General features: G+C 38.2%; 1 protein-coding gene across 1 annotated transcript in view; it reads right to left on the reverse strand.

The window, feature by feature from the left end:
• The window catches only part of ephb4a (eph receptor B4a), a 47224-nt gene that overhangs the window by 19645 nt on the left and 11606 nt on the right, over nt 1-15973 (reverse strand). The window contains exons 3-4 of the mRNA XM_077504774.1: nt 3050-3120; nt 532-813 (exon numbers count right to left, since the gene is read on the reverse strand). Coding sequence (XP_077360900.1) covers nt 532-813; nt 3050-3120 — 353 coding nt within the window. The remainder of the gene's footprint in view (nt 1-531; nt 814-3049; nt 3121-15973) is intronic.

A 15973-nucleotide genomic window follows, 5' to 3' on the forward strand; every position in this document is an offset into this window, starting at 1 on the left:
TGGAGATTCATTTTCACAAATAGGAAAAATATTGTCGTTAAAATTTTAAAAATACAAACGCCGACTCTTAACTTTTATGCTTTTTTTTAAGCATATGCTTATTGGACAACTTAATATTTTCAAAATATAGATTTTTTTTTTTTTTTTTTTTTTTAGTCAATAGATCCCTTTGTTTAAAAATTCTAACAAAAAGTTCAGGGAGCTACTTGGGTCATTAACATGTCTTTAAAAGTTAAATACAACTTCAAGCTAGCTCATTGTTTTCTATAGTAAATGAAGTTTTCCAAAATTTCAAAATATCAGAAATTTTTACTCGTCTTAGTTTTAATTTCAAACAAAAACAGAAGGTGCAGAGAGTCAGCAGTATCTGTTATAAAGTTAGTTGAAAATTGAAACAAATACTTCCCTATAATTAACACAGTTTTAAATTGATTTATAATCGGTTGCATAATTTTTCAAGAAGGCCGATGCCACATTCCGACAATATTGTTATGATTCTGCATCCACACCTGAGGACAGCACTGCCTTTACCTTCGTGTACGGATTCTCCATCCACGGCGGGTACGTGTCGGTGGCCTCGTTGGAGTCGGCCTGGTAGTAGTAGAGGTTAAAGGTCTCCTTGCAGCTGCGGTGGTGGCCGTTCCCGGAGGAGCACTCCATCATGGTGAAGCGCAGCTCCACGTAAACTTGCGAGGCTCCTCGCCGCTGGATGAAGCCGCTGCGCAGCCAGTGGCTGAATGAGCTGTCAGTCTGACAGATCTGGTAGATCCTCACGCTGTTGTTCTCCTCGTCTAAACCGCTCACTTCCTCCCACTGAGAGCAAAGACACGTTTGAGAACGCCACTTGAAAAGGAATCTGACCCAGAAAGCCAAACAGTAGAACATTTCTATTTAGCCCGGCTGCTTTTAATTGTCCAGTAAAAACTGGAGTCTTTTAGAGGCCACCGCATTAAAAGTCTCCCCTACAAATAATGTTCTATTCTTTATTGGTCCCTCTCCGAGGCTTGTACTGAGAATTCGGCTCGATCGCAACTTGGATTCTGGCTTTTTAAATCATTCCACACGTTGAGCTGCAGTGCAGCTTGTGGGATTTTTTAAGTCCCACTTGTTAAGCAGAGCACATTGCAGGCAGCAAGCTAGACTGTCTTTTCGTTAGAATAAGAGACAGAAGTACAGACGTTATGGAAGAAATTGATTGACTGATTGATTTATTGACTGATTGATTGATTTTTATTCAATTATAGACAAAAAGACAATATAAAAACAATTGTGACATTAAAGTGTGCAGGAGAGATCAAGAAAACTCATATCTGGTTTATAAAAGGATCTCACCTCATACATAACCTTCATATTCAAGTCAAGTCCTCTTTATTTATATATTCGGTATACACATTCAATAATAGAAGCAAATATAAAACAGTACGTATAAAATACATTTAATAAACCACGGACATTAAAAAAGGACTCTATAAAAATTACAATAAGAAAATAAACTACAATATATCTATTACCACAACTCTATTAAGCCAATGTACATTGAAATCTGAAGAAAATAATAATAGTATTATTATTAAAGATAGCAACAACAATAACAATAACAATAATATTATTATTATTATTATTATTATTATTATTATTATTGTCGTTGAAATTTGAAGATGATGATGATAATAATAATAATAATAATAAGAAGAAGAATAATAACTGTTATTATTACTATTATTATTATTAATATTGAAATCTGAAGATAATAATATAATAATAAGAATAATAATATATATTCTTCTCCTTCTTTTTATTATTCAACTGTATATATATTATAATAATGTAATATTGATCTAATTAAAAAAAAACCTCATTTATTTATTAAATTTTTATAATTTTGTTTTATAATCTGTTTTTAATAATATATGATAGTACTATATTATTATTATTATTATTATTATTACTATACTGTATAAATAATAATATAATGTTTCGATAATTTGTTTTTAAATATTTATTTATATAATTTTTATAATTTTTAAAAATAAATTGTGTTTAATAATAATAATAATAATAATAATAATAATAATCATAATTATGATTATGATTATTATTATTACCATTATTATTATTATTACAAATATTTGAATGTACAGCAGTCATGTTTATCATCAAATGTTTTGAAGTGCAGGAAACCCCCTGGACGTGAACATAATCAAGGCTGGATCTCGCAGATGTGCTGAGGAATGTCACTTATGTAAATATGTAAATGTTTACCAAAAAAAATAAATCAGCGCGCAGATGATGTGTTGAAAGAGGCTGCGAGCGAGCACTGACGCAGGTTCATAGCCTTTTTCAGCGAGATTTTCCCTGTTAATCCTAAAATGAAACAATGTGGACTGTGGCAGCTCATATTTTCATAAACAAACACTGCTTGTGTCAAGTACGCGTGACACATTCCACAGGAGTGACAACGAGAATGCGTGCGTTCTTGACTGCACTCCTGTCAAATCATGCAGAATGTGCCAAAACATTTCATCATCTCAAAAGGAGTCATGTTAGAGGGGCTAACAAAATGTTTATCAGTTTATACTTTCACCAGTTAATATGCTGAACTGTTGATCAAGGGCCCACAGCTGAGAACATTTTACACAACTTATCAAAACAACATGTTTTTTTTTCTTGTTTAGAAGACTGTTTAAAGATGACTTTAGAACATTTTCCCATCTAAGACATGAATAGAGGAGAAAATATGGTCGCTGCCGGCAAAAATAACCCAGCAGCCACTCATTGGTTGATCAAATTACAAATCTGCCTGTTTTTGGGGCTGCTGGAATCCCAAATTGTGGGTTGCCAGTGGATTCCACTCCACGGTCGATGGGATGCATCAAAGCATCTGCTTCCAATATACTCTCAAATCGCACATTCACCCTCTCCTAGGTTACCTGCCATATAAGGAGCTCTTTCAGAGCCAATAGAACAACGAGATGGGCCCAAATCTCTCCCATCACCATGAGGTCTGGGTTAGAAATACAGATAAGATGGCGACGCCGTGCTTACATACCTCCGGTCTGGCCCGTGAGAAGATGGTCCATCTCAGATCAGACGTCTCTATCTTAGTATTCATCAGCACTTCTGTGGAAGACATTTGAATGGACGTATTAGATGCGCAAAGCAAAAATATACCAGCCACAACATTCGTTACACCTGCTGCCTCATAGTGGAACGCACCAGGGTTCATTTTCAACCACAAAGTCCACAAAAAGGGATAGGATTACATTTATTAGTGGGGCTGAGGTTTGCAGTTGCGCATCACACTTAACATTTTTAGCTGCCTTAGAAAAATGTCTGAGTATGATGAAGCTAATTTAAAAAGTCAAACTGATACAGCCAAAATACAGCCCAGGGGCCATTTGCGGCCCACTTACTACTTTCTTGAGGCCCGTGGCATAACATATCACTTGGTCACCAATAGTATTGGGTGTGGATGTTAAAATAAGTGACGTGTGTGACACACATAACAACATCTAATAAAATAAATAAATACATACATACATAAAAAAAAAAATATTTTATTTTTAAAGCAAATATGTGTTATTTAAAAAAAAGAAAATACAGTATGATCCTCAAGTAAAAACCGATCTGAAGATTGCCATCTTAAATACAGATTGCTCTTGTTTTGGTCCTCAATGTGGAGATCAGGCAGGTGCAGATTTATTTTTGGCGTGTTTCTCAAATGAGCACCAGAGGTTATTGTTTGGCGCTCATTTTTTCACCTTGACCCACTGACCTCATGGATGAATTTAAAGACTTACAGCACATCTGGGCTAGGTTTATCATTAATAATATGTCATTTTAATTTGACTTAATTTTTTTTTTAAGTTTTTATTTACCAATTACAACAATAGATTTAGACTGGGGCAACACAATGGCAGGTTATGAAAAAAAATACAATTGACGATTTTATAAAAAGGCATTAAATTCATCATATTGAACACAACTGAGTTGATCCCTTTGAAGCAATTGACGCTGGCCTGTTCTGTCCTTTACCTTATTACCTTTAATAGAAAGGTATGATTTTGTTTCTCAAAATAATTATAATACATGATTGCTTGATCGATTGTTTTTAGCGTTTTTAATTAAGCCGAAGAATGTCTGTCGGTTTTCTGTGTGCGACAATTGAAGGAAAATGTTTGGACACCCCTGGAGATCTATAATTATGTCTTGTGAGATATTGTTAATATGCAACATTAATTGAGCATGAAAGAGTTTGGCCAGTTCATTGCAGACCGGAAGATTTCCACCACTGTAAAATCCCATTCTTCCTCATATTTGTTTTCCTTCTCCCACATCTCGCCTGCTTCCTGTGACACGCCACGCTAAAGCGGTTTAACGACCACACTTACACTCAAAAACACACATGGATACTCATATTGTACATCAGGATTTAAACCCTTCCGGTCACGATCTGCACTCACAATTGATTTTTTTCCACCGTTATCTTCCATGGGGCAGGCTGCTAGCCGACAAACAAGCAATAAGGTTGTGCTGCGATTCAAGATCTCACTAAAACCTGAACAGCATGTGAAGTATTTGGTTGAAAATGACTTCTTTTCACGGGAGGACATTTCCCCGCCGGCGCTCAGCTGGATTCGCCGTTCTTCTGCAAGAATTGTGGCTCGGATGAGGTTTTAGAGGCCACCGCGTTCCCTCCAGAAATCTCATCTCCAAGGTCCGGCAGTTTTGTTCGACCAATAAACAGGATTTAATGCAACTCTCTCATGTGCCGCCATCGAGTGTATGAAAATGGATGGAGGAGGAAATTGAGTTTTCAAACTGCATTTATCATCGTGGTTATTAAATTGCTTGGTTGAATTAGGCTGATGTCCCTTAATCTATTGCCGTCCGCTAACTTTTCCCATTACAATTTACCTGCATTGTCAATTACATTTCGAGTTAAAAGCCAGCGAGGTGAAAAAAAAAGAAAAAAAAAAAAAGTTGGAAAGCGACAAAACAATCTTTCAACTGCTCACATCTACACAGGAAAGGAGTTCTATGTCAACTGCAGTTGTAAAATCAACAACCAGAGATCAAACAGTGATCTGAAGCACCACCTTTGGCTGAGCAATCCGACTTCCTCCCTCTGTCGCCATTGCTGGGATTTATGACACCATTGTTGTCGTACACAACCAACCGTTTGAGTTTTGCTGAATGGAAACATGTTTTTATTTTTATTTTTTTAGCTGCTTCTTTGTCAAATTTTTCATCACAGAATTTTTTTTCAGACAAAAATTACCGGTAAACAAAAGCTAAAATAGATGCCATTCATTGAGACGATGACGATAACTAAAATTGACTGTCAATTTTGCTAATGATTAAAACAACGCAGTGACAAAAATTCACACAATCCAATCAGAAGAAGGAATGACGCACGAGTGGGAAAAAAGAACCACTCAAACTGTTCACTTTATTTTTTATTTAGGTCAAAACTCATTTTTAAGACGGCATATTATTATTACAGTTCAACCAGTATCATTGAAATATTGTTGCATTAAGACACCGTTGTGTTAAATGTGTTTGCCTGTTAAACTATTGTTACAAATAGGTGTTATAATTTTCTGTATAAAACTTGAATGTATACTGAAAGAAAACCGAGTAAATTGTCAATTTCATCGACTAAAATTGCTCTTTTAAAATTGGATTTAAACAAATACAATCAGATGACTAAATTATGAATAAAACTTTAATTAATTTGAGTCAAAAGACTATGACAAACTCAACTAGACGTAATGCAATTTTTGGAGAAATTGTGTGGGAATGCTGAAAGCTGAATGCTAAGATTTTAATGCATGTGGAATGCTTATGAAGCAAATTGAGAGATAAATTATGAAATATGACCTCCTGGTTACTGGACAATGCACTTTACCAACTGTGCCACCGAGTAGTATTAGACACCTGGTAATGATGATAAGTTATACGTATGGAAGTGGGCGTGGAAAATGATACTTAGAAAAAGTTCAATGTTTGTCCCATTGAAAATGAATGGGGAAAAGTTGATATAACGTTAAATTGTAAGTAATGTGGAATCAGATGATATATACCCTGGGAGGCGTAAATTTTTTAAGCTAATTGAAATTTGAACAGTGTAAATTAGAAGTATTTTGTGGGAGTTGTTACGCGCAAAAAAGTGTGGAGAATAAAAATCACAATAACATATGTGGGAATGCTTCAGCATTCCCACTATTAACATTTCTTGTCAAAATGAACACTGCTGCTTGCCTATCTTAAATAAAATCAGTTTGTTTCGCACTAAGGTCACGACAAGTCTAAAGAGTGACGTTTCTCGTTTCTACCCAAGACTCGCTTCAACATGCTCAGTTGTCCAGCACAGGCTCACATTACATAGGGTGGCTGTCTCAGATTTACGGATTTCAACAGACACATCATTAGGCACACCTGTACAATCTCATGGGATCCAGTACAGCTCCTTGCTGCATGCCTTACAGTAGTTTTGAATGGCACTAGTTAGTTATTTAGCTGTGCCAGTCATAGATTCGGTTTTGAACCACCACATTAGACACACGCGCAGATTTTCTCAACACTGCATGATGCACTGTGGCAAAAATCCAAATCAGAAATATGCAATTACGTGCACAGTACATTTATCAACCACGATCTCGGGTTATGTTCATGATGACAACTTTACCCACAGCAACAACCGCTGTTCATATTCAAACTTGTCAAAAGTATGAAACAGAATATGACTGGAACCGTTCGTGGCTGCACGCGGAGTCGAAAATTCCTTCCCCAGCTCCCATCAGTTGAAAGACGACTAGCAGCAGTGAGCCAGTCAGCGCCTCCCCGGCGTTCAACACCACTGGCTGTATTTGATTTAATTACACTAAGAACTGCAGTGCCTACACTTATTCATCTCTGTGATCGCGCGTAAAGTGAGACACTTACCGCACCCCAAAGAGCAACACAGAGCCACCTTTTTTTTTCTTCTATGAAAACACAGCAAATAAAATGCACATTATTTGACATCCTCCTCGGTACAGCTGCTTTTCTTTCTTAAGATAACACGTGAACACAAAATAAATAATATCGAGTGTCAGTCGACTCCTCGTGTCCTTGTTTTGCTGCTCACACCCGCAGCCACTCACATCTCGCCTCCAGCTAATTCAATACATTTCTCAGGCAACACGCACACACATATGCACAGCTCATACCAATCCCAACCCGACTCTCGCTGTCACAAAATCAAATTGCTTAAATCTCTCTTACAGTATTCCACCTCAGTGTTGTTTTCTCATTTAGGTGACTGAACACAGCATCCAAATGTGCAACCCACAAAAAACACTTGGCAGTAGTTTTTAATTTGTTTGTTTGCAAGATTACTAAAAAACTACTAAGTACATTTTGTTGTGGATCCAGATGAAGATATACTGTTTTCAGTTTGCATTTCCTGTGGGAATCCGAATGATAAAATACTGTACAGCATATACAGTAGGTGGGTTGGGTGACACTGAATGTGTACAATTTGAATTTAAGGCAACCCAAATTAGGATTGTTTGGCTTGGCCTGAGTCTGCTCTCGCCGGGTGGCATGCTTGATTTTATCAACATTTTCACTCCTCGGAAAATAACAACATGCTTGACATCGATTTTCACTTCAAAAGCAGAGAAGCCCCGCAGCTTCTGTAGGATGTTTACGTGAGGATCTTTTAACTACAAACCCATTAAAAAAAAAAAGAAAAAAAAAAGTCTTGTTTAGGTTGTTTGTTTACGTGATGTCTGCAATTTTGGAGCCAGAAAATGCAAACATTTGGCATTTTGAACTGTAATAGCATAATAGAGAACAGTAACAGTGCTGTTAGTAGCATTTGTGATTATTATTACGTGTCCAACAGAATCACATTAAAGTCCCATTATTACCTATCAAGTGTTTTCTTTGACTGCTAAATTTGTTGTTCCTTGACAAACAATAAATCCACCATTAAAACTCGAGCAAAAATTCACATACAAACACAATAATTAGCTTAAATGAAAATAAAGACATCTTACCAACTTACACTAACTTATTGTAGACACAAAATAAACAAACCTCGTTGGTCTTTTCTTCTATTTATCGCATACAAACTTAACACCATCGTGCTACTTTCTAAGCTCTTCTTCTCCTCATCACATACATCCCACCGCTATAGCGCCCTCTCTGGCTAATGAGGGTGATGACAAACACCAAAAAGCAAAGAAAAGAATCCACACAAAATTGAATGTGGCAGTTACACCAAACTTTTTTTTTTTCACAAATCGATACTTTATATTTTACTAACAATATTTTTACTAGGTCATCACATCTTTCACGATGGTGTGGCACTGCCGTAAAATTACAAACGAGGATAATTGGACGACAAGTTCGGGACGGTATCGTCACATCATTCATCCAAGCATATCCGAGTGCCGCCTATCTTCTTTTCAAGTGCACACCTGCCACACTTTCATATGCTGATTGGATAGAGTAAAAAAAAAGAAGCAGCAACCCCGCAGCTCAAGTATAGTAATCACTGTTTATCTCTCTCTATCATTAAGGTTTATGAGACAGGATGCGTGAGCGTGAGTGTTTTCGATGAGCTGGTGAGCGTTTCTATTATGTGCATGCATGGCCATGCCTTCTCACTGAAGTCGACTCCGAATTAAGTCTCATTAGAGGAAGCCGGCGTTTCCCCTACATTCTTTCGATGTTGGCCACCCACCCGCCGAAAAATTGCCCCCCGCTACTTCACAACACCAGAAAACAGTAGAAACAATAAAGTCTCGTCATCTCGCCATATTTAACCACAAAAACAAACACTTGTACCGTCACTACAGTACAATTGTCCTTATACGCTAAGCTTGAGTGGTCAGCAATAATGGCGCTGCACATTATATATTAAAAAAGAAAGAAACCAGATAGGCTTGCCCATGCTTCTAAGTAAAGAAAATGATAGTCCCAAGTAGGTGGGTTACGTAATACAAATCCTCCGACCATTTCGGTACAACAAACACGGAATGAGAAGGTGTTAAGTTTTCTGTAAGAAAGGGAGACAACAATAGAGGGTGTTTGGATGGATCTCTTTTGAAATGTAAAACCTGACCCTGTATTTTATTTTATTTTTTAAACAAAAGGGGAGGGCAAAACCAACACCGCATCCTCATTTTGTCTGGGTCTGTCTTCAGGCTTGAGATTAACGATGTAATATTAAATTTCAGGACATTTTTGAGCTTTGACATCATTCCACGGTGCTTTCATCATTTTTGCGTTACTTGCCTTTCTGTCGCTATTTGCCGCTTTGGCTGCGGCTCGGGAAGCTAAGAGGAAAATTGCAGGTGTGCTTCCGCTACAATTAGACCTCATTGAATTCAAGCAAAAATAATGTCATGCATCCTCCACACCTGCAATACAAAATTAAGTGGCCATGGGAAAAAAAGGAGCACAATGAGCTAAGAATATGTTAATAAAGACCAATTAATGTTCAAAAGATGTATAAAGTACAGCAAAGGTAATTTGTGCATATCTTGTTTGCTGTTTCATAAATTGGCTCCATATGTTGTTGTTGTTTTTTTTGTCTGTTGTGAGATGGGAAGTAATTGCTTTTATGTGTAATTGCACCCTGGGCGTCACTTGATCCTAACGTGCATTTTTGAAGACTATCGTTAGAAAATTGCTAGTCAATAAACTATAGAATTAAAATAAGTGAACTGCTTTCTTTATATTCTACAACACAAAAAGGTTTTGGCTAAGCCAAAAATGACAGTGAAATCCGAGAAGTGGGCTAAAGGTTTTCAAGCAACATAATATGACCAAGAAGTGGTTAAATTAAAGGTCAGCCAGCATGTGAAGCAAAAAAACATTTTGATCTATGGTTCATGTCAAATTCCTTACTTCTGTTTCTTTAGTATTAGCGCCACAATGAAAAGAAAACATGCTTTAATATGAGAGTGATTAAAAAACATATTTTTCTAATTATTATTATTATTTTTTTGCCCAGTAACCAAACCAACAAATTAAGATTTTTTTTTGAAGTCTTTGCTTGACTGGCCAACTGGATGGCGGCTCTTACATATGTTTTAGATTTTGTCAACGGTATGACTGGTGCCTGAGCAAATTAGGCGCATGCTTCAAAATTACAAATGAAGCTTTTGGAAGAGATTTATTGGCCCAAAGTTAGATTAAGAGATTGATTTGCAATGGCGCTGAACAATTAGCTTAGCATACAAAAGGACAGCTGGCCTGCTTTGGTTTAAGAAAATATCTTTGTCAAAATAATACAATATCTGGACTGTTGGTTTAATTGGAGCTTTATTATCTTTGGACAGAGCCAGGTTGGCTGTTTCCACCTCATTTAATCTTCTGATAAACACACATTGCTGTATTTTTAGAAGTCTGGTTAGGGAAGCAAATGTGCATCTTTTCCAAAAAGCAGTTCACTTCTGTGAACCCCAAACCCATTTAGATTAATTCCTTCTGCCTGCTAACATAACAGTGGGCTAAATTAATGGCTCTCTTTTTTTTTTTAACATTAGTTTGACTATGAACGTCTGGGATTAATTACGGCAGTTTTGTCAGATGAGAATTTCAATAATTGCAGGGGATTATCATACTTGTATGACGGGAATTCCATTCCTCTCGGTAGTGGAGATATATAACAAACATTATTGTTAGCGGCGAGTGCAAAAGATCGGGAATTTTTCATTCCGTGTCAGCTTTCCATTTGTCAGCCTAACTGTTTGGATACAAGCTTGAGTGTGTACGCGGGGCCGTGTTTGTATGTCTTATGGTCGAGTTGTGTCTAGTCAGATTAAACTTCAGCTTCCTGCAATTCCTGTCCCCTTCCTGTGTCCGGGGTCTGGCGGAGGGGTCGCTCGCCGACGTGCAAATCATTCACATTAAGCGAGCCAGACACTGTTTAACTGCTCAACACTGAATAACAAAAGCCCCCTGTGGCCCGCGTGGATGTGCTCAGCGAGTTTGAGTACGTGCGAGCTTGTGAAATTGAGAGTGGAGCGAGTTTGAGATGAAAGAAAGGTGTTAATGTTTGACGCCTCTCCCTCTTTTCTCGTCTGTAGGGATGCATATCAATAAGAGCGAGGGATGAGCTCTGTCCCAGGACAGGATGTGACCTAGATTTGGAGTATTCTCAACACTGGACAGAAACTATAGACAGGACCAGAGAGGATCCGCGCTGCTGTCAATCAGATCCAGAGTTAAAGTACACTTCGTGCAAACATAGCCTGTGAATTTTTTGGCCGAGAGCCACACATTCATCAGAGTGGACAAACATATTACTTTAATAGGCGGTTTCGCAGCACAGGAACTCACCAGGTGGCAAGAACATTGACAGGAAAATCCCCCTAATTGTCCGTGTCTGGCTTTCTGCTTCAATAGTAGCATAAACCGATGAGTTGACAACACTGTTTTCTTATAGCAACAGAAACTATTTCTTGTGTCCTATTTCACATTTGAACAAAATCTCTGGGAACAAAACAAACTCCTGTGTAGAAATCTTCCGCTCCCTTTGCTAATATCAAGCTGTCACTGTTCTGGCAGACCTGGGTTACATTTATACGTCGAGAGTCGAGAATATTGCGACACGCAGGGGTTTTGAAAAGATTCACAAACAAACTAGCATCCATTCCAATGACATATGAACTTTGTACTGTAATTCCTCTGTTTATGTAGGCAAACACTTTCAGCTTTTGGACAGAAACACTAAAAATATATTAATGCCCTTTTACACTTCATACAAGCCTGCCCAAGCCAGGATATATCCTGTTTTCTGGGTCACTCTTCATTACAAAGGACTTGAAATGTTGTTCTGCCAATATTCTGCCTTTGAATGTAGCTAACAGATCTGGGGTGACGCCTGTGTAATAGGTGAATACTGACATTGTTGGACAGAGATGTGGCGCTGATGTTACACATCTAATTGTCTGATTTCAGGATGCCAGCTCACTGTGGGTTCTTTGTAAAATGCAAATGCGGCTTTTTCCTTTTTGGTGACTGATCTGATGTCGGATCTGCGTGTAAAAGAAACTCTAAACCTGCAGTTTGAGGCTCCAAATTGTTGTCATGGACATGAAAAGCTCGGATTACAAAGTTTTGGCTGTGAACGCGTTTTGGGTTGGGTCATTGGGTTATTGTGTTGTTATGGTTCTGTATTTCTTCTCCTGTAATGATAATGATCATGATGATGCAGTTGTCACTTGCTATGTTAGTTGTGATGATGAAGTTGTCAGTTGCTATGCAGTTATGTCCCTTGCTATGGTGAAGTTTTCAGTTGATATGTAGTTACTATGTCCCTTGTGATGATCAAGCTGTTGGTTACTTTGCAGTTACCATGTCCCTTGTGATGATGACGTTGTCAGTTGTGATGCAGTTGCTATTGTCCCTTGCTATGATGAAGTTTTCAGTTGATTTGCAGTTGCTATGTCCATTGTGATAATTAAGTTGTCAGTCACTATGCAGTTGCTATGTCCCTTGCAATGATGAAATTGCCAGTTGCTATGTCCCTTGCAATTAAATTTCCAGTTGATAAGCAGTTGCTGTCCCTTGCAATGATTACATTGCCAGTTGCTATGCAGTTGCTATGTCCCTTGTAATTGTGTACTCTAAGGTCCTATATTTAGAGTCTGTGACTCTTATTTTGTTATATACGCCTTTATTCTGCCATTGCACGAGCAAGAGTTACTGAATGACACTGTTGTCTGTACGTGGAGGTTTCCTATCACTACTCTAAAATGGTTTTGTTTAAATAGCCAACTGACACAGGACTGGAGTTGCAAGAGTCTAGTCTGCACCAATCAGCATCAAACACGACCTTGCATATTTCTAGTGTCGACCGCTTGGTCCATACATGTTTAGGCCCCAAGGTGTCTCTGGTAGATGACCTTAAGGGTCCACAGTATGCACAAGTTGCAGCAGAAACCGCTCAGTGATCTTTCTTCTAAGCCAGAGGTGAGTCTTTCCTAAATTATAGCCATGTCAGATTTTGCACAGGTCAGCGTTTTAAGTGGTAAATGGTTAAGTATTCCTTTTTTTGTCGTACAATCCTGAAATTGCTTCCATTTCTGGCCCTTTTTTCAACCTTAACTTTGTTCTCACCGCCAAGGCAACAGTCTTTGTTTGCCACGTCCTAAATTAAAAAGTTCTGAGTGGTGTGATAACAACCGAAAGCATTCAATAAAAGATTTTGTCTGGGCTGTTTCAGCTCAAAACAAATGTTCACTTCAATTCCAGCTGAATTAATAGTCATTCAGGAGGAAACAAAACATTGCATTTTTCAAAGTCGCGCAAGTTCAAATGGCTGCGTCCATCAGGGTGGTATACAAGTTTTGACCCCGTCGCGAAAAGGGGGGTTACCAGAAGGTAAAAAGGATATGAGACCTCAACTTGGTTCTGCGCCATTTAAATCACCGCCCACAAGTAATGAGTTCTGACCCATGGTGTCAAATGCTGTACTGCGCTTGTGCGTGTTGGACTCAAACAATCTCTTCCTTTGTATAAACAACATTCACACACAGCTCTCTGGACGAAAATATTCCCAAGGAGACCATTGTATGCAATGAAAAATTAACAACTATAACCTACAACTGTTGGAAAATAGATTAGAGTGCTTGTGACTTTCTTGTTTAATTACAAATATGACACAAGGACAAAATCTAAGCTTATAAATTTGACTCCTCGGGTGTACATGCCCATCATTTACAACACATTCTTTCATCGACACATTGGAGCCTTTAATGTGATGCACTCTCCCTTGTTATGATAGATGCAATTGCCTCGCTCCACAGCACATTTCAGCATCTCTGGAATATTGATCGGCCACTAAGTGAGTTCACCTCCCTCGTCTTCCAATTATGGGCACCACTCTCTCAAGCGCTCTTCAAAAATAAACCGGCCATGTGAAAAACTCAAGAGCTTCTTGAAAGCACTGTTGCAGCTCCCCGGTGGTTCGCTGATACGCAATCCTTAGTAAGGAGGAAGGGATTACAAAAGAAAAAGTTGAAAGAGAAACTTTTTTTTTTTTTTGCTCTGGGTTTTTAAATAACGTACAATTGAAATCACAAGGAGAAATCACACTTGAGTGAGAGTACATCCTCTTATCTTCCATATTTACCATCTTCAATCTTCCACCTTCAACAATCTCAACCTTATTCTGGCAAATTCCAAGCTCAGGAAGAAAAAAAAAATACTGGACTCCAAATGAATTTGCACGTCCCCAAGTCTCCAATCCTCCTTGATGCCGGATGGAAGAAAAGTGCCCCAAAAATGTAGGTCACTTGTATTGATTAACGCAGCCAAGAACATTTCTATTCATAATGTAAACTGTCACACCGCAGGAAGCCTGGAGCTGAACTGATGAAATATACCCAAAATATCCCTCCGTAGGATTTAATAGGCCAAAAAGCATGCAGCTGCTCAGAGAACGGATACATGCTGGTCTCTGATGACATCATTGCCAAGACTTTGATGTAACAGTATTTTCAAGTTGTGCGACACAGAATATGAAAGCAGAAGAGAGACAAGTCACAATATTTATATGCTTTGTGCTTACCGTATTTTAGTCAAACAACCAACACAACCAAATTCAATTTATTTAAAGCAGTAAAACTGCCAGCCTGTCTAATCGGCTGCTACTGTTAGCTGCTATTGCTAGCCCGAAAACAGCTAGCCGCATAGCCTCCGGATGCGCCGCCACTTGTTATCAAAGATAGAATTTTATTGATTTGAAATTTTAAATTACATTCGTGGCTAACAACACAGTAACGGTGAAGAACGTTTTTATTTTTTTTTAATAACCACTCCGCATTTGTCATTAAAGTTAGCAGCGCTGAATGAGTGTTCAATGTACTAATATTTACAGGGGTTAACATTATTTTGCACTTAATATTAAATTGCTACTCAGCATGTACTGTACAGTTAATCAAGATTTAATGATGCTGACAGTAGAGGGCAATCACTGTCCCACAACACACGTGTGTGTTCGACTTTTAACGTTCCGCTGTATTTAAATGCTAAAAACTGATATCGGCCTGGGGATCTTTCACGAATATCAAACTACTCTCCACAAAGCAGCTACAGTAGTTCTGAAGCTGCTATCATCTTCACGGACAACAGATTGTGTGTGCCGTCCCAACAAAAGCACCATGGGAAAAGAATTGGCGATGCGCTTTCTTTCTCTTGGAGGAGCATTTTCATCCTCTTGTCCCCTGTCCACAAAGAGGCCCAGGGTTCAGGGGTCAGTGACCTCCTGTGGCTTGGACAATTTGAAGCCATGCAGGGAGAAAATCTGGGATGATCTCCTAAACCAGCGTGAGACTCTCACACCCTCAGATTGGATGGTTCTAACAACCCGAGCTGATCATTTGTCAGTCCTCTACAACAAAGTGGCACGTTATATTTTCATATTCATCCCAACTCAACTTTATTTCCTGAAAATCCATCTTACAACTTTTCTAACTTGTAACATGTAGCCAAAATTACATGATCCTGTTCATGGCTAAGCATACATAAGCCCCAGAAATGTTTGCTGATGTACTTAAGGTTTATTTTTTATTTATTTCTTAAATCAAAGATTTTACCAAAGCAGAATGTAAAATGTATTTTGGGAGGAGAAGAAATACCGCAGTGACTAATCTTCTGTGGAGGTGGGCTGCTCCAAGCAGTGCTGTCTCTGGTGAAATAAACCATCCAAGAACTACAACACTCCCTACCAACCAAAAAAAAAAAAAAAAAAAAAAAAAAAAAAAAAAAAAAAACATCCCAGATTTTACTCGTTCAAAATCACAACAGACACACATAAAGTGAACTCTTTTAATCAGGCCGTGCATTACTCACTTATTAGCCAGCCTGCAAGTTTGTGGCTAAAGATAGACTCGGCTTTGGATGCGAAGCCATCAGAGTACAAAGAGCATTGTTTTTGTTCTTTGGCGCACCAAATTACGGTTTC

Source organism: Festucalex cinctus, chromosome 18 (genome assembly GCF_051991245.1).
Source record: "Festucalex cinctus isolate MCC-2025b chromosome 18, RoL_Fcin_1.0, whole genome shotgun sequence".
NCBI lineage: Eukaryota > Metazoa > Chordata > Actinopteri > Syngnathiformes > Syngnathidae > Festucalex > Festucalex cinctus.